The sequence below is a fragment of the Argopecten irradians genome, chromosome 3, assembly GCF_041381155.1.
Source record: "Argopecten irradians isolate NY chromosome 3, Ai_NY, whole genome shotgun sequence".
Classification (NCBI taxonomy): Eukaryota; Metazoa; Mollusca; class Bivalvia; order Pectinida; family Pectinidae; genus Argopecten; species Argopecten irradians.
This window is the reverse complement of record NC_091136.1, coordinates 10,836,157-10,856,883: the sequence shown is the minus strand read 5'-3', so window position 1 is coordinate 10,856,883 and position 20,727 is coordinate 10,836,157. Positions and strand designations below refer to the sequence as shown.

At 33.8% G+C, this 20,727-nt stretch overlaps 1 protein-coding gene across 1 annotated transcript; it reads left to right on the top strand.

The window, feature by feature from the left end:
- Positions 1 to 6,086: 6,086 nt before the first annotated feature.
- Positions 6,087 to 7,621, top strand: LOC138319465 (pulmonary surfactant-associated protein D-like; the record flags this gene model as incomplete). Its single annotated transcript, XM_069262620.1, has 3 exons — positions 6,087 to 6,255; positions 6,868 to 7,044; positions 7,398 to 7,621. Coding segments are annotated over 3 exons (570 nt in total), but the record flags the coding sequence as incomplete, so codon positions are not given.
- Positions 7,622 to 20,727: the final 13,106 nt, after the last annotated feature.

Below are 20,727 nucleotides of genomic sequence, written 5' to 3'. Positions count from 1 at the left end.
CTGCACTTTCTTTGGCCGGCTATAAAAAGTCTATCTTTTCGGGACGTTCTACATTTATACATGTATACAGATTTCGCCGTTACTATTCAAACGCCGACCAATTATGAGATTTTCTTCTCTATATCAAATCATGACCAATCATGACTGATCATTTATCTACATTGATATTCAAGCTATGAGGTTGGTTTTTTTCGGGGTTTTTTCTTGTTTTGTTTGTTTTTTGGTGTTTTTTTTTTATTTGTACCTTTTTTGTTTCCTTTGTTGACAAAAAGACCAAGGCAATAATTATATTCAATTGCCATGCATATGCAAATTTCATTGAAATTCATCGTGGAAGAGAGTAGTCTAACTTTTTAAATTATAAAAACCACCATAAATGCATTATCAAATGTATTTATCAAGTTTCATCTGCATATATTTACACTTGCTAGGCTTGGTCACTATACGCTAATACTAGCCGATTTTGTTTACCATAACTGCATGGTAACATTGAACTTTGAACTTGCGTAAGGAAATGTTCTGTGCAACGTAAAAGGACTACTTTTTTTTTTAAAGAAACACATGGCTTTGTTTACATTTTGACGCAACATTACGTGTATATTGTTGTTTTTCATAGAATTTTGGAAAAATGTAAACAATATATACATGTTTTATATTTATATATGATTCAAACAATTTTTAAATTAACAATTGTATAAAGAAACGGAAAAATATCCCGACCGGGGCGACGTGCTTTCATTTTTGTTAAAAATGATGGGTGTCAAATGTAAACATTACCTCTGTGCCTATGTTCGTCCTACGATCGAGCCTTTGGGGTGGACGGGTGTGAGACCCTCTGATAGAAGTCAGTTATAAACATATCCTCTTGTCTTTGTTCTTTGAGTATTTTTAATCATGTGTATTATAAAACATGCACCGCTAATAATCCACGTGTTGACAGTTCCGCGTCATCACAAATACATTGTATCCATCGAACACAAGTGAATTTGTTTCATCTATCGATGGCGATATGGATCTAAGCGTAGATTATATAATCACATGGCTCCCAAGGATGTTATATCGTCAAGTCAGACGACATCTCAAACACATTGAGCTACTTGAAAATCGGTGTTTTGACAACTTCGGCAAACTAAAGTGTGTAAGCGTGCGTCAGCTTCGCCTCGCTGCACAATAACGGTCACCGAGTTCACACATTTGTCCGTGTACAATTTCTTTATGTTATTACGCTATATATTAACTTTTAGCAAAATTGAATATATATTTAAAGTTCTGATCTGATTAAATAAAATTATCTCTGAAATTTACTTTGTTTGTCATGTTTATTTTACACTAAAATATTGAACTTTTTTGTCGTCGCGGATGAATAATTCTACCTTACGTGAAGCGTCATCATTCGCTGTTCAATTGAGTAAGCTCCTCCCACTTTTGACCGACTTTTATTGAATAATTACGTCACTTTCAAATGACGATTTTATTGCATAAAATAAAAAATAAAAAGTCGTGTGAGTGTAAATATAGTGATTGGATTTCGTTTTTATGTTAATCATGCTTGTACATGTTATTATATTAATTATTTGACTAACATTTAGATCTACTGACTTTTAACAGCGAGTCGGCCAGTGGTATAAGCGTTATACGTAGTGCTAGATCTCGTTTTGTATTTGCTTATAATTTTCGAATCTGATTATAAATAATAAACTTGATTGTTAGCAAAATCAATCAGATCATTCGTTCTACTTAACGCATGCACGGCGGCAGTTTTTCAGTTTTACAAAAAGCTAGCTGCTATGCTTGGCCTAGTGAAAGATTAAGTTTTTATAACCATGACTGAGTAAATACTGCAATATTTTTCCAAAATTAAATATCTACAGTTATGTTGTAACCGTTATAGTCAATGTTTACATTACGGTAGATTGTTCAATCAGATCGTTTATATTTCTTCAGCTGATGAAGTAAACAAAATCCTAACTTCCGCAGTGTATCCTTTGCGACCGCCTTATATCCCTACGGCCCAATAGTCCGAAGGCCCGTCAGTCCGAAGGCCCATTAGTCCTAAGGCCCGTTAGTCCGAAGGCCCAATAGTCCGAAGGCCCGATAGTCCGAAAACAGATAATATAATTGGGATTTATATGCGAACAGTACTTGAAATGAAACAAACGTTTATTACAGTTTTCGATGCAAAAGATTTGTTGTAAACTTGCTAAGGTATTTACATGTATGTGACTAGAATTGATACGGAAAATGATATGAAACAACGAAATGTAGCGAATTTTCAAAAAGAGCATAATCTTGAAATACATAAACGTATCTGATATTAAAGAGTATTATTTTTTATATGTAAAATGCAATCCTGTTTAATATTTCACCCAAACAATATCATTATGCGGACCATTTCAATCATTATGGGTAGAATAAACAATTCATAGAATGGGGAAGCAAAAAATAAGTCGTTAAATTCATGTACCCTTGACCATATATATTGTACAATATAACGAAGTTTACTTGTATAATAAAAGTCATTTTTCGGTAGGATTTGATTATACACATCATTTATCCATGGAGCAATGTTAATCCTAATGCAATATAGTGTACAAAAGGCTAACAATTTAAAGCTTGCATGTTTGTAAGATAATCCACAGAATGTATGCTTGTGAGATGTCCTATGAAATGTAAGATGTTATTAGGGATTTCCATTTACGGATGGAAATCCCTATTGTTATTGTTATGTTTTTAGGGATTTCCATCCGTGTTATTGTTATGTTTTTTCTTATTTCCACAAATCTTGTTAGCAGGATATCTCACGAACGGAATAGGGTACGACGCTCAACTTTGGACACATTATGAACAACGTACATAAGATCTTGAAATGAACTTTCGATTTTTTACAAAAATGTTCCAGGTCAAGGTCACAGACGTAAAAAACGACTTTTTTCGACCAAAATTTAAACGTTCATAACTTCATAACCGTACGATGTTCAACGTGTGCATTTCGTTATTTAGGTAGATCGCGATATTTAACGTTTTTTTCTTACTAAATGTTATCAGAGATTATGTCTAGGTCAAGAGTTCGCTAGAGGGTCAAATGAGGTCAAACAAAGGTAAAAAATGAACTTTACCATAGAAATGTTTTGAAAAGCGCATATGAAAGAACATGCTCTCAAGCACATAAAATGACCAATTTCAAGGTCATATGTTTCAAAATGGCGCAGATATAGGACATCAAAAATCGAAACTTTATTTTTTATTTGTCTTTGCGGCAGACGTTTCAGCGCCTTTAAACCTGTATGTACAGTGTTGATTTTTCATATCTATCTTGTATGAACTTTTGTCTTCAAAAGTTATGGATTTTAAAGGGGTTATATAGAAAAATGGCGGAAATATAGCTCTCCAAATATGGCAATTTGTTCCATTTCCTTATCTTTTTTACGTAAATAGTGAGCTCGTAGGACCTTTATCATTTACTGTAGGGTGTTGATATTTTGTAAATGTAGACTTTGGCATATGGTCTGTACAGGCTTGTAATTTCAAAGTAATGAATTTGAAAGTGGCGAAAATATAACCGTCCGAATATGGCATTTCGTTCATTTTTTTAACGTAAATTTTACCGTAACTTATGGAAAAAAAAATTATATGGATATTAAAGAGCATGCTCTCAGACACATAAAATGCCTAATTTCAAGGTCACACAAAATGGCGAAAATATAGGACATCAACAATCGAAATTTTTGTTTTTATTTGTCCTTGCCCGAGACGTTTAAGCGCCTTTAAACCTGTATGTACAGTGTTGATTTTTCATACCTATGTTGTATGAACATTTGTCTTCAGAAGTTATGGATTTTAAAGGGGCTACATAGAAAAAATGACGGAAATATAGCTATCCTAATATGGCAATGTGTTTCATTTCCTTATTTTTCTCGTAATTTGTGAGCTCGTAACGACTTTATCATTTAAAGTAGACTTTGGCATATATTCTGTAAAGGATTTTAATTTCAAAGACAAAGCTTTCAAAAGGGCGAAAATATAGCCTTGCAAATATGGCGTTTCGTTCATTTTTAACGTAAATTTTACCGTACTTTATGAAATTTCAAGAGAAATGTTTTGAATTGAATGAGAAAGGGCATGTTCTTAGACACATAAAAAGATCAATTTCAAGGTCATATGATTCAAAATAGCGGAGATATTGGACATCAATAATCGAAATTTTTATTCTTATTTGTACTTGCGGCAGACGTTTCAGCGCCTTTAGACCTGTATGTACAGTGTTTATATAATGACTAATTTCAAGGTCATATGATTCAAATGGCGGAGAAATAACAACTTCAATGGTAATAATATCACCGTTATCAACGTTATTTATCAAAAGTTAGGGTTTTTGTCACTCACATTTCACACATCACCGTGACACGCCGTGTACGGATACTGAAACATGTATTGCTGTGAGAAGGCAGCAAAATCTTAAAGTTCTATTTAAAACAAAACACTTTTCTCTAGCTGTTTTCTTTCTTGGTTATTCTGTATCAAAGCTTTTTCTAATCTTAATCACGATGGATAAAATTGTGTAAGCCCAATTTTATTTTGTGTGAGGGTATGTTTTGTATGTGTGAATGTGATAAGATTACATTATGTGGTCAAAGGGAGATAATCTTAACTCTAATTGTACCAGTTATTCCCCTTGGTCTTCATATAAAAAGAGAATGAAAGTAGACTTGGAACCAAATAGATGTGTTTTTTTGTTGTTGCTTTTTTGTGTTGTGAAGATTAAAGAAATGTAGAATGAGTTCTCCAACCCAACCTCACGTCCATGACACAGCTGTAATTTGGTAAAAGATTCGGAATACATTTAGAAGATCAAAAGGTACATATAAGGCGGAGCCAAAGAGTCAAATTCAAATTCAAATTCAAAAAATCTTCTGAAGATCCAGATAAAGCCAGAAACCTATATACATTTACTGAAACATTATAAAAATCCCTGACTATATATTAGGCAAAAAACATTCTAAAAGCGTACTAAGACGCGCAGTGTTGCGTGTTCATAACTACATAAAAACAAAATTTGTTTTAAGTGACGGCTTAATTTCACATAAATCACACAAAAAGTTGAGATTTCATTTATAGATATACTTTAATATCCCATCACAGGCAGTGATCCGTTCAATACACATGTATGTTTCACACGACAGGCAGCGATCCATTCAGTTGATTTTATTGCATCGGTTCCACTAAAATGTAATTTGAAAACCAAACTTCAAAACTTCAAAACCTTGGAAGTGATAACATCAACTAAACCACAAGTGTGTGCACTGTCTAGAAAGTTTATGCGTCGAAGTCCAGATGAGTAGAACTTTGTAAGATAGTCCCTTCATCTTCGACTACTTGAGATTTTACTGAATCATGCAGTGTGTCCTGCTGTAACCGGACGTTGCACAGTCCGATTAAAAGACGGGTGGAAGGAAGGACACGTTGATACCCGTGTTCAACCAGATACATTGTGTATATAATCATAATATTCGTTCTTTTTTCATTTTTGTTTGTTTGTTTTTTTGTTCGTTTGCTTCTTTTTTCGTTCGATATTTATTGTTTTCTAAATTCTTTCGGGCTTGCGTTTGTTCGTTCTTTCGACCGTTTGTTCGCTCATTACAGATAGTTCGATTTTATACGAAGAGAAAAATATTATAGCGATCGTCTGATCGATAACATGATTATTTGCTGGATGGAAATCCCATGTTTTGATCGCGATCAAATCTAGTTTTTATGATTTTTTTTTTATTATTATTATTTTTATTTTGATGTAATTTTGACCTGGCATTGCTCCATGAAGAAATGACAACTTGCTGCCCATAGAAATTGTCAGATCAGCAGTGCCGAAAAATGTTTTCGTCAAAATACGTTAATTATAACAACACTCTATAACTTGCAATATTTACTACTTTTCGGACTAACGGGCCTTCGGACTATTGGGCCTTCGGACTAACGGGCCTTCGGACTAACGGGCCTTAGGACTAATGGGCCTTCGGACTAACGGGCCTTCGGACTATTGGGCCGTAGGGATATGGTGACACCCTTATATCCCTTACGGCCTAAATCCCAATGCGGCCACTCTGGTCATCTGCCTTGCCATCTGTTGTCATTTCTTCATGGTTAAACAGAACTCCAAAGCGGCCACTTTCAACATATTAACCAGTACTTGTAATTGTTACGACAGTCTACCTACCGCCACACCAGTAACCGGAAATCGTCTTTGGAAGCGGAAGTTTAGTATGTAAATAATGCTAGTCTAAAATTATTTATCTTCCAACAGGAGAAAATGACTATAAGATAGTTCTGTTTTCATAAATGTATTTAGTTTATATATTTGAAATGTTTTATGGTAAATTTTATGTACAGTATGATACAATGAATGCTCATAAAAAGAATTTTACATCAGTATAACTTTTAGTCCAATACTCATTTCTTCGTTGCAGATTCATACAAAAGTTTGCCAACAATTAATGTTACAATGCGATTAAAGACAAATCATATCGATAGTTGGACCTTTTGAACCTAACTTCAAAATTAACCAATTTTAGGTGTGCTTTTTGTAAAGTCAGATCATGACGTGATTATAGCGTCATTTTTAAGACGCTTTTATATGATCATGTCCAAAGAAACCTAATCAATAAAATACTACAAACTCCGTACAACCAACAAAGCATAAATTATCATAGTTATAATCAATGTATCTATCAATTTAATTAGATCAATTTACACATAAAACTGTATATTATAAATCATTTAATGTTTAACCTTTAAATTTAAATGTTGAAATGTATTTCAGTCATGTTGAAATGTATTTCAGTCAGAGAAAAAGATTTATTTTCTTTTCCTCAGCTCAAATTGAAGGCTATATATACAACAGCCAGTTAGATTGGTTTATAAAAGTTGTTACTGATCAATGGATTAAACACACGGACGCTGAGACGTTCTGTATCGCTGATGGAGGAAGGCTGGCTGTTTTGGATACAGACGAGAAAATTGCTTATATTACAGGACTGCCAAATGTACATTGTACGTAATAGTTTCATACATTTTAGATTTACGCATTGACGTTATTTCACCATGTAGTAGTTTAAATAACTTCATGTCGTATTGTCTTTACATCAATCTTGAAATATATTACTAATTATTCTACATATTTGACTTTTTTTGTTTTAAGACCTTAACAGATATTGTCAAACATATTTGGAAAATTATCCCTCTGAAAACTTGCGTATGATTATGCAAAACAACACGTTCATGATTCTATAATGTAAACATATCCATAGCAATTCAAATACAAGACAATACAAGGCTTTTCTGAGGGGGTGTGTTTAGTAATAATACATGTACAATGTCTTTCATGAATTTTCTTGTGATGGCAGTCAGCGAATATTACCACCTTGGAGCTGATGATATTGCAGTTGAGGATACGTTCGTTTGGACAACAGGAGTTGTGATGAATAGAAACAGACCACCGTGGGCTGACTCACAGCCTAATAACGATCTAGGTAATCAGAACTGTCTAGCGCTGTTCAATCATATATTTGACGATGTTTTCTGCAGTGACACTATGAATTTTATTTGTGAATATATCTTACTTAATTAATTGTTTCATTCGCGAAAGGAATAAGGAACCAGGTACTATGTTGTATTTTATGCATCCTTCTGGTAAAAACCGAATATTAGACCAAGTAGCCATTTTCTTGATAACCAGTTATCAAACGAGACGATCATGACCTCAGCTTCACGGATATATGAGAATAACTGTTACAGAGATAAACCTTTTATCTCTGTCTTTTTAGAGATAAAACTTTAAATGCCCTTGTCTTGTTCGAGATAAACCTTTATGTAAAGTTGTCTTGTTCGAGATAACCCTTCAGGTGTACATGTCTTGATAGAGATAAATCTTCATGTATTCATGTCTTGTTACAGATAAACGTTTATGTATTTATGACTGGTTTTAGATAAACCTTTATGTATTCTTGTTTTGATAGAGATAAACTTTTATGTATTCTTGTCTTGTCAGAGATAAATCTTCATGTATTCATGTCCATGTTATTAGAGATAAACCGTCATGTATACATGTCAAGTTAGAGATAATACTTCATGTGTTCATTCATGTATTCATGTCTTGTTAGATATAAACCTTCCTGTATCCTTGATTTGATAGAGATAAACCTTTATGTATTCATGTATTGTTATAGATAAACCTTCATGTATTCATGTCTTGATAGAGATAAACCTTTATGTATTCATGTATTGTTATAGATAAACCTTCATGTATTCATGTCTTGATAGAGATAAACCTTTATGTATTCATGTATTGTTATAGATAAACCTTCATGTATTCATGTCTTGATAGAGATAAACTTTTATGTATCCTTATCTTGTTGAGAGATAAACCTATATAAATTCTTGTGTTGTTAGAGATAAACCTTTATGTATTGACGTCTCGCTAGAGATAAACTAAATTTAATAAATAAAAGTGAATAAAAGTACGAAGAGGTTAATTGCTAACAAGTGCTTCTCTATATTTATATGCCTTTTTTCACTCATAGTTTTTAGATTTAATATACAACGTAAGAATGTGCAATGTTTAGATGGATCACAGAAATCATTTGATGAAGCTTTGTGTATACTAAACCGTTTAGGGCAGATATCAGGATTAAAGATAAACCAGGTAAAAGCAAACGTTATTTGGATTGGAAGTAAACAATTCAGTTGAGACGTCTATCATCACAGATGGAAGCTACAATGGGGAAAGACAAAATTTACTATTTTGGGGCTTGCATTTTCAATAAATCTGGATGAAATGGTTGATATAAATTACAATAAAGCAATAAATGTATTAAATAGAAGTATGGTTTAGTGGTCTAAAAGGATTCTTACAGTATTAGGGAGACTAGTTGTACTAAAATCCATATTGATTCCAAACTTAAAGTATCTTTTTTATCCCTTCCGAATTCTAATGAAGAAAAGATTGATATGTTGAATATTTTTTTAACTTTGTATGGCAATCGCCTGTTGATAGAATAAAACGTGACACACTTGTCAAAAACTATGAAGAAGGGGGTTTAATAATGACTGACCTCAGCAAATTTATGGAAAGTCTAAATTAATCTGGATGCGAAGATTGATATTGGCTGAGGAAAAAGAATGGATCTCCATATTTGAAACAGATCATTTTATCACTTCAAATCTTATAGATATGGGAACAGATTATACAAAAAACTACAAAGCAAACTGTAGATTTTAAGAAAATGATTTTGCGGCCTGGTCAGATATGAATTTGAACTTAATAACAAATTATCAAGAATTATTGAAATCTCCTTTTTGGGACAACCCAGCTCTAAATATCGGCCATGTTTCCTTCTTCAAGAAATAATGGTACCAGAAGGGAGTGTAATATGTATCTGATTTTTTAGATACAGATCAGTTTTACCAATTTTAAGCAAAAATTCACTGTAATCTTGTTTTACAGAGGGATATGTGAATGATTAAAAGTGCCTTAAGATTAAATAAAATAGAAAAAGAAATAAGTTGCATTATTAATAGACCTTTTATTCCACATCATATACACATTCTTTAAAAAAACAAGAAGTGATGCAAGGATATATATAGAAATCTAACAAAATCAACACAATACAACTATAAACACTGTAGAATTGGATGGCTTTTAAATCCCAACATTCAAAATAGAAAATTGGAAACAAATATATACAAAAATCTCAGAATTCTTCCCCTAAATATGTATTTAAAAAAAGAAAAGAATTACAACAAAAGTAATTTATGTAAAATAGAAACTGAAAGCATAGTACATTCATTTTGGGAATGTGAGGATTTCTTTGGCAACACCTAATTAGATGGATTAAAAATACAATCGTTACAAATATAGAACTAGATCTAATGTCAATTTCTCTTGGGGAAAACAGCAATTATCAAACTTTCTTTTCTCTAAATTTCTTAATACTTCAAACAAAATATCTACTTTTTGTTTCTTCCAGAAAAGGAAGTAAGCTTACTTTCAATGATATTAATAATATTTGAAATATCGCTTTAATATGGAAAAAAATTGCACATAACAATATTGATATTAATCACTTCAACAAATTATGGGAAGGCTGGCAAACCATCTTCAATTCATGATTTCTCTATCTTTATGCATATGCTTCGTATTGAATTTTCATACTGGTTTCTAGATCTTTTAGCTTATAAGATATCACTAGCTTTGTTGTCTACATATATACTTGTACCTATAGGCTCCTATTCATTTGTGTATTATGCATGATTTATTTGTTTCTTTATTTTTGTTTGTTTTTGCACTGCTTTTTCCCCTGTCTTTATGGCTGCTGAGTAAAGTGAATCTTGGTCACCTCCCCTTATCAATATTATTATTACTATTAGCTGTTTATAAATCGATTAAAATATACCTAAAAGTACATTTTTTTGCTATAAAGATTCTAATGGCCAGCAAAACTAATTATCAAATATAGTAATTCGCAAATGCATCTTAACCAAAATGCATCAAATAGTTTTCCCCAACGTACATGTACTTACTCAGCATGCTATGTTATGGTTCGTATGTTTTTGTTTTTGTTTGTGATAGAAATGTTAAGTATATGTCCTGTGAATTCATATTGTTGTCCCATGTATTTGTAAATATGTTAAATGCAAAATATTTAAAAATATATTATAAAAAAATGCCTCTGCTTCATCTGTTATTTTGATAAACTGGACTATATTTATTTATATTTTTGATGAATTAACAGAAAATATCACCATTAAGATAATCAGTAACTCATATTATTGGCACAATTTAAAATCAGATTCTAAACTGTATGTCCCATTAGTTTTGAAAGAAATAAATTATTATGAAAAAGGATTGGACTTTGAGTCTTTTATTAAACATAACTTCCGGTGTCAAAGACAACAGCTGCTATTGTCATTCATCTAACAACAGCTGCTATTGTCATTCATCTAACAATTTAAGTGTAAATCATATCAGTGAGGAACGAATTCTGATATGATCGGTTATTTAGAGTCTTCTCCATCTCACTACTAACAGAAACATCCGGGCGCCAAGAGGCTGAAAAATCGAAGTTTTCATAAATGCTTGGTGACTGTCAGCGGACAATGGTGATAATTGAAAAGGAGCGGGGAAGAAGACAATCACCCTCCGTTCATCAAGAGGCTCAAATAACGGTAGCAAGTCCTCAGGAAGTGGCATATTTGCGATACCATGGGCCGACGAACCGTGGATCTGCAAAATTTGCAGCGCGATCGTCCAAGATCAGACGGTGAAAGTGATGGAAAGCCGGCGTTGCCAAGGACGCTATTGTTCTACATGCATAAACGAAGGCGTTAATGAGTACGCGGTTTTGACGTTGTCGCAAGACTCCATGTGTTGTTGCCAGCTGTGCCTTGTATCGGTGGAAAATAATCTTCTAACGGAGATACTGGCGGAACAGAAGTGTAGGGAATTACTTGAAGAATTTGAAGAAAGGATAAAGAAGATAGAAGATGAAATCAACAAAAAGTGTGATTCTACATTTTCGGGTTAGGGGGCCTCATACTTCTCAATTCCCGATTACATTTATCTATTAGAATTAACGACTAAACACTTGTACAGATGTGTCGGGTTTTACATTAAGGAAAGTCTCGGAGGAGTAGAGGTGAATATCGAAAGTTAATTTTAAGATAGTGTATGGGTTTAAATTAATTTAGCGGGAAGTGATTGCTTTCTGATAGGATGTATTTAAAAAAGCCAAAACTCGTCATCAGAAAATATTAAAGAATTGAACAATTTTATATTAACCATTGGATACTAAACCACTTAAAGTCATTTATTGATTTTAGGTGACTTTAAATTATATAACATCAAATGGGATACTTGTCATCAATCGACAAGGAAGGAGAGAATTTTACCTAGTGTGTAACAGATAATCTTTATATCAGCACGTGTGAGATTAGAAGTAGTGTACCCAGCATCTTGGTCCTAATAATAACAAATGAGGCAGAAATGGTAAAAGATGTAAAATATCATAGTCCGATAGATAGCAGTGACCATCTTGTTTTACGTTTCGATTTTCTTCTTCTTTACCATACATAAAAACAATACCGAGGCGCGATTCAAATACCATAAATGAAACTACAACGAGATGAGAGAGAGCATTAATTGCGATTGTACAGATATCATTCAAGGAAATGTTGAAGATAATGCCCAGAAAAGAAATTCGCCACTAAATGGAACAATTCTGCGCAAAATCAACAAGAAACACAGAGCGTGGTAGCGTTACTTGAAAACAAGCAGTGAGCAGAAATTCGAGAATACGATAAAATACGAAATCAGGTAAAATGGGAAATTGGAAAATGACAGCAAAATGGCAGTGAAATTGTAGGGCAAAGCTGAAGTCTAAGTGAGTTTTTTTAGTAGCGTCTTCATAAAAGAACCCTCTGATACTTACCAGACTTTAATGAAAAGGTGATAACCCACCCTTTCCATGAGATTGGATGGGAATAAATCTCAAGGTCCAGATCTGATGCACACTAAAGTTCTAAAAGAATGGCCAAGCCTATATCTTGACGTCTTCAATAAATCATTATAAAGGAAGGGATTCTTCATAGTAAATGGTAGGAGGCCAACATTACAGCGATTTCTAAAAAATATATATGTAATTTTATAATGATAAGTCGGAAACTGGAAACTAAAGGCCAGTCAGTCTAACAAGTATAATTGGAAAAAATTAAAAAAAAACTTGTTAGAGACAGCAGCTGCAAATGGTATTAGTGAACAAAGGGGCGCACGAAAACACTTTTCAAAAAGCGATGGAGATAAGAAAAAATTCAGTTTTCGAGTGATTGACAAATGGATTACTCTACCTCAACATGTTGTGGATGCCAGGAATGTGAAAAAATTTGAAATACTTTTAGACGATCACTGATAAAAAAAACTTATTTTTATATGAACACTGATTTAACTACAGACATTGCAACGAAAAATTGAACACCAGACGTCACTGTAAATGATTGTATACTTATCTGATATGGACATAGAGGTTTGCAGCTTACGTACATCATTTTTCATTTTAAATCCTATTAAACTATGCGCAAACATCTGTGTTGCACACCGTAAAAACAAAATTGAATGCCTGTTAGGGGTAGTCTCCCCTTGAACTTGCGCCAGTTCAACTGTGGGGGTATTTTGAAGTTTACTTTCAGGCGATGTTGTATGTGAATGCTATTCTTCTCATGATACGAAACTAATCAATCTTAAAATGGTACCAAAATCGCATAATTTGTTAGAACGTAAATGCTATAACAATATTTGTACACCACCAAGAACTCTAATCTACCAGCTCAATAAGTACCAAGACAGTCTGTGTGAAAGGTCTAATCTACCTGCTCATACCAAGATAATGTGACAGTCTGTGTGAAAGTTCTAATCCATCCGCTCGATAAGTACACGAATGATATGACAGTCTGTGTGAAAGCTCTAATCTACCCGCTCGTATCATGATAATATGACAGTCTGTGTGAAAGCTCTAATCTACGATAATATGACAGTCTGTGTGAAAGCTCTAATCCACCCGTTCGTACCAAGATGATGTGGCAGTCTGTGTGAAAGCTTGTTAATCTTATGTACCAATTATCTCACTATCTAACAGTACAACAGACGAATCTCAGCCTTCATTTTCTTGCATGGCCAATTGGAATTAAATCTATTCCCCGTGGTGAGACAGATGTTTTGTCAATGGATATATTGAGAAAAATTGTAATCAAATAGAGATTGAACAGTATTTTGATTGCATTAACATTGTATCATGTGCACCATGTTACCTTTATCAGACAAATAAGTAGTGCGATGAATAAAAGCTGTAGATCAATTCAGTTGAAATTAATATATGCCATGAATACATATACTAATTTTACAATAGAATAGTTGTTTTCAAACATGCTTTCATTTAAAACTAATTGCCACTGAAGTAAGGTTTGTTGCCTAACGTAAGTTGGAAGGCTTACAAGAAGGTCGGTTACCCCTACCAGGATGCCATAGCAACTATCTTAATCATATCATTTTTTCGGGTTGAATGTTGATTTTTAATTTTGAGGCATTATTACGTTAAGAAAGTTTGGATTGTCATACAAATCCTGAATGTGTTAATGTAGCTTTTATTCAAATGTTGTTTGTAATTGTTTTATTTTTCCAGAGTATCATTTCAATGCATTGTCGTGATCGGGCATATTAGGGTTACCATTAAGTAAAAGATCATGGCGTAGGTTTCTAAAACATATTATTCTTGTTTGTTTGTTGGTAATGCGGACAATAAAGACGGAAATGTTTTGAGTCTTCATCAGAATGGTAATTTGACCATCGAGGACTAACCATAAAATTGCGATGATATAGATAAGAGTTTAGGGAACTGCAATTCCAGGACAGGAGTGGTAAATCTGACCATTTCTTGTTTTTACGATGATAAAAGTGGAGAGGGCAGTTGAGATATCAGTATTAAGGAAGTTTCTGAGAAGGGTTTATATGGATTAAATTTTATAATGTCTGGAAGCGAAAATGGTATCTCAAAGGTTGATTAAGAAAGCTCCCGCCGACATGATATTTATTAATTAATGATGGATCACTTGAGAAAACTATATCAAGGAAAGAGTAGAAGGTAGAACCGGATATACACTGTGTCAGGTTGTAAGTAGTTAAGATGTTTTAAAGATGTCATTAGTTATTTTTACCAAGAGGTTGGCATTAAAGTCGCCGGAAATTATTATATTAAATGTTCCAGTGATGAAACCGAGTTCAATGTATTTCCAGCTAGAGACAAGTGTGTTATGAGGTTTGTGCGAGTTTTCATATTCATTCTAAGATAGATTTTCCAGATATATTTAGTTGCAACCAATCGCATTCGACTGAAGGTAATTCGAGGTCGGATCTACGTTCACATGATAAGTTATAACTTATATATACAGACACTCCTCCTTGTTGCCTGTCTGGTCTACAGTAGCGATCTTGGGGTGGAAAAAAACCCAGAAAAATCCATTAGAAGTAGTATAAACAGGACTAGGCCATACTCAGTAAATGATAACATATCTAGACTGTATAATTCACTGTAGAGGACGTCGTATTTCTGATTTATACTCTGTACATTGAGGTGAACAAAAATGTATTTTGCTTCATTCAGATATGTTGTGAAGTCGAAAGAAAATATAGAAAAGGAAGATAGGTTAGATTCAGACTATAAAGCTCGTCCAGGATTGCATTCAATATCACCACTAAGAAAGAGTACTATTGGAACAAGTAATATATATAGAGCTGATGTGCATATACTAGAGGATAGAAATAATATGGCAAGTGATAATGTAAAATGGATAGAACAATGAGAAATTGAAAAATAAAGTCGACACACGTGGTCAAAAATATTTTCGAAGTCGTCATACAAATGACCAGTAATTGGAAGAGTAGTATAGATATGCACGTGGTAGTACAAGGGGGTGCGACACTTTTCGCTATGTACGATATTTTCATTCGTGTCAAGGTCCTGTTTTGTTTTGCTGAGATTGTTTACATATACGGTAAAATAACGCAGTTACTACGCATATAATGTCAGCAGGTACGGACTCTGTCATGTAAATAATGTATCCCTTTTGTGATTTAGAAACTGCAGTTTTATTTCTCAATACCCTATACTCCCATAACAAGAGAGTCGACTGGTCTGCCGTTTTTTTTTTATCTTACGTTATTTTGCTGACTGTCGGCTCTCATTTCCGAAGGCCTATTTCTTTGATGCGACTTCCGACGTCGGATGAAAGCGGAAGGGAAAAGGGCAATAATATCAATATTTATAGCTCTAACAGAGATAATATTGATCTGTACTTACAGTTTAGGTATTGATTATCCTATTTATCTAGTAAAACCATAACTTGAGACTTCATGCAATAGTATATTAGCGGATAAAGTGTGATGAATTCTTTCAGTGACATTTTGACCTAGTTTTAAATATGGCGGCTGGTTACTACAAAAAACGGAATATGAATTCAAGCGGGTAGAATATTTTGGAGACTTTGCAATTCGTTTTTTTTTCTATTTAGCGGCCGGATTATTATCGACATAAAGTTTTATCTGGGTTATGAAAATTTAAGTTAGGAGATGTAAATATTTGTTTAAGATGGATTTTACGGCTAATTTTGTGAAAATATTTGTTAATCTATGAAACAGAGGTAGATATTTGACATTACTGACTATTTAATGTGATTTAAACGTTTTATATTGTCACAATCCAAACTTTGAAAATGTAACCCACAGCATCGGGTTAATGGCCTATCGGAAGTTAGAGGTTAGACACGACGTCAGGTTCCAAAAGTATCTCGTCGTGCTAGACCTCTAACATTGTTGGAGTAAGTACCCTACAGCTGTGTCAAATGTAGTATTATATAAATACTATCTGCATTAGAGGGTGACACTAGGCAGTGTCACCCCGAGGATATCACTGTCACCCGAGGCTTTGCCTCGGGTGACAGTGATATTCCGAGGGGTGACACTAGGCACTGTCACCCTCTAATGCAGGAAGTATTTATTTTATTATACCAAAAGTCTAGAAACAAAAATAGTTTTCAGGTATTTGCAACATATTGAAACATTTTAACTGATTTTAGCAAAAGTCGAACAGTCACCGTCGGCAGTAGAATAGCATATCAGCTTCTACTCAGTAGCGCTAACTATCACTGCATTATAAAAAAGAATACTCACAATAAGCATTTAGTGAAAATTCTTGTTGTCTTGTCTCCTGCGTTTGTTTAAATCTTAACGTTTTTGTAAATCTCAATGAATTTTGATTTCGTCCCGTCGTCTGTTTACAACATTAGCGACGTCACGATGACGCTTGAAATCGCATTACTTCCGTTCACCTAATCACCGACGGGTTCATAAAAACCAACACATAGCGCTTTGACGGTAAGCGAAAAGACGTTAATGGAAAGCTCCGTCTTTAATATCATTTTTTTATTGATAAACAGAGTAATTTGGCAAAACTATTACTAAATAGCTCCAGATAAATTTTGAAGCGTCGCTTCAAAAAACAAAGATGGCGTCGAAAAAAGAAACGAGTGCGCATCTTTTTCGAGCGGTTAATATTTTGCACTTTCAAAAATACACTATCACCCGTTGCTAGGGGGTTGCTACGAACGTGTCTATTGTTTCCTATTGTTCTAATGTTACCCGCTGTGTGATAGTGTAAAATACCATATATCTCTCGACCAATCAGAATGCAGGATTCTCACTTGAGGTATAATAAACTAATTTAACAACTATAGATGATTTAAGCTTCACCGCGTCTGAAAGCTTTGCTGCTTGCTTACAAAATCCCATTTGAGTGTTATAAGAGTGTTACACAGAACACCAAGTACATGTATATACAGTAGAATCAATATTGCCGACACATAAAACATGGGATTGATTAGAAACCACAAGATTTCAATAATGAATACGTTTTTGTAATAGTCTGTTGATGTTCAGCCAGAGTCTTAAAAAACCTCAGCTGAGTTTTAAGAAGTCGGAATGCTAAAGGTCGTTACAAACAATAGCTTTTGTAATTAGATTCTCTGTAACAAAGGAGTCCCATACAAAGGCTGAGTGTCAATTTGGGCCCTCTGGTGGCCATGGCCGATAAGCAATACTTTTTGTTTACAGATACCCGGGGTTAGGACATCATGATATGACATCTTATTAAGGTCAGGTCGGATTCCCTTGTGAGTTATGGGGGATTAAACAGGAGGGGCAAATTTCTGTTTTGTCCAGTTTTGTTCGAACCAAATTATATATTTGAATTATTTTTTTTATGAATTATAATGAATTTATATGTTAAATTTTAAAGATTTTGGAAAATAAGTCTTAGTGTTAGAAAATAGGTCACAGTGACCTAATTTTGTAAAATACCAATTATTTAAGAATAAAGTTCATCTGGTGCCATAATATACCTGACAAAATGTTATATACATTATATATTATATTAGATTAAGCAATATATTTGCAATTCATAAACTTAGGCAAAGCATAATGTGGAATAGAAGGGATTGGGGAGGGGGAGCAGGGGTAGAGGTGAGGGGGATTTTTATTTTTGAAACTTTGAAACTTCAATAAATGTTTTTGCTAAGTTCAGAGGGTCATATACTTGCTCAAATACTTAACTATAAAATTTTCAAATGCAATAATGATTTTGTAAATATTTTAAATATGCATTGTATTATGTATAATCACTTTCTCTTGTATAATCTTACTTCTGAACATAGCAATACATGTATTTTGAATTTTAAAATATAAAAGTAATCCTCCTCCTCCCCCCTCCTCTCCCTTCCCAATACCATCTCATCCACAATATATGTTTTAAATTTATAATATAAAAATGTATTGTTCGATGCAATCTAATATGATATATAATTTTTTTTCTGGTATATTATGGTACCAGATACATTTTTTTTCTTACATAATCAACATTTTAAAAAATTTTGTCACTGTGACCTTTTTTTTTGACACCAAGTTATATTTTCCAAATGTTTTATTTTTAACATATAAATGTATTACAATTCATAAAAAAACATTCAAAAATATAATTTGGTTCCAACAAAACTGGACAAAACAGAAAATTGCCCCTCCTGTTTAACCCCCCTAACTCACAAGGGACTCCGACCTGACCTTAATCATACGTCATATCATGATGTCTTAACCCCCGGGTATCTGTAAACAAAAAATAATGATTATCGGTCATTGCCAACAGAGGGCCCAAATTGACACTCATTCCTTTTATATGAATACAATGAAAGGAAGTAACATTTACACGTGAATGTAGGCTACATGAATAGTGTCTATTCTGAAAGAAGATGTTAATTTCATATCAGATATTGATTTCAGTTGCAGGTATTAGAATATAAATTGGAAACGTTATATCTAAGTGCATAGCATCAAATACCTAATATGAAAAAGACCATTTGTATACAGTCACCAGTTATTTTATACACTGTTACCATATAGGTTTTTTTTTTATTCCGCGGCACAAAGCTGCGATCGCGAAAATGTAACCATCGATATAATAATTCATGAGTGAATCGTACACCTTTTATGTCTGACCTCGAAATTATGATTCGTTAGAATTAAATTTTAAAAGTCAAAACCGCCAAATGTTTGACGCTAGCTGAAATGCAAGTGGACTTGTATTTAATAAGGTTTGATAAGGAGTTGCTGATGATTGGGATCAGTTAACAGACGTACCCCTGATGTGTTTTTCTGTGGCGAGTAATAAAATCATGGATCACAGTAAACAGACGTACTCCTGATGTGTTTCTCTGTGGCGAGTAACAGTAACATAGATCACAGTAAACAGACGTACTCCTGATGTGTTTCTCTGTGGCGAGTAACAGAATCAAAGATCACAGTTTACAGACGTACTCCTGATGTGTTTCTCTGTGGCGAGTAACAGAATCATAGATCTCAGTAAACAGACGTACTCCTGATGTGTTTCTCTGTGGCGAGTAACAGAATCAAAGATCACAGTTTATAGACGTTCCCCTGATGTATTTCTCTGTGGCGAGTAACAGTAACATAGATCACAGTAAAAAGACAGATCTGTTTCTCTGTAGCGAGTAACAGAATCATATATCACGGTAAACAGACGTATCTCTGATCTATTTCTTTGTAACGAGTTACAAAATCAAAGACCACAGTTTACAGACGTACCCAAGATGTGTTTCTCTGTGGTGAGTAAAAGAACCGTAGATAAAAAATTATAGACCAGAGAGGTGAACATATCGATAGGTTGCTAACTTGTATTAGTACATTTTTTTTTCTATGGAGAGTAACAGAATCATAGATCACAGTTAATAGATGAGCCCCTGACGTGTTTCTATGTGATGAGTAACAGAATCATAGATCACAGATTATAGACCAGAGAGGTACTCCTGATGTGTTTCTTTGTGGCGAAAGAGTAACAGAATCATTGATCAAAGTAAACAGACGTAACCCTGATGTGTTTCTCTGTGGCAAAATAAAATAAACATAGATCACTGTAAAAAGACCGATCTGTGTCTCTGTAGCGAGTAACAGAATCATATATCACGGTAAACAGATGTACCCCTGATGTGTTTTTCTGTGGCGAGTAACAAAATCACATATCACAGTCAACAGACGTACTCCTGATCTATTTCTTTGTAGCGAGTTACAAAATCAAAGACCAACATTTGCAGACGTTCCCCAGATGTGTTTTTCTGTAGTGAGTAAAGGATCGTAGACAAAAAAAATACAGACCAGAGAGGTGAACATATCGATGGGTTGTTAACTTGTATTTGTACCTTTACTGTTTTTTCTATGGAGAGTAACAGAATCATAGATCACAGTAAACAGACGTACCCCTGATGTGTTTCTCTGTGGCGAGTAACATAATTATAGATCACAGTTAACAGACGTACTCCTGATGTGTTTCTCCGTGGTGAGTAACAGTATCGTAGAAAAAAAAATATAGACCAGAGAGATACTCCTAATGTGTTCCTTTGTGGCGAGAGAGTAACAGAATTAAAGATCAAAGTGAACAGACGTACCCCTGGCGTCTTTCTTTGTAGCGTGAAAGTAACAGAATCATGGATCATAACACTAGGATCAGTTCACAGACCACATTACGTTAAGTAGGATAATTATCACGTTATATTATTATAACATAACACTTA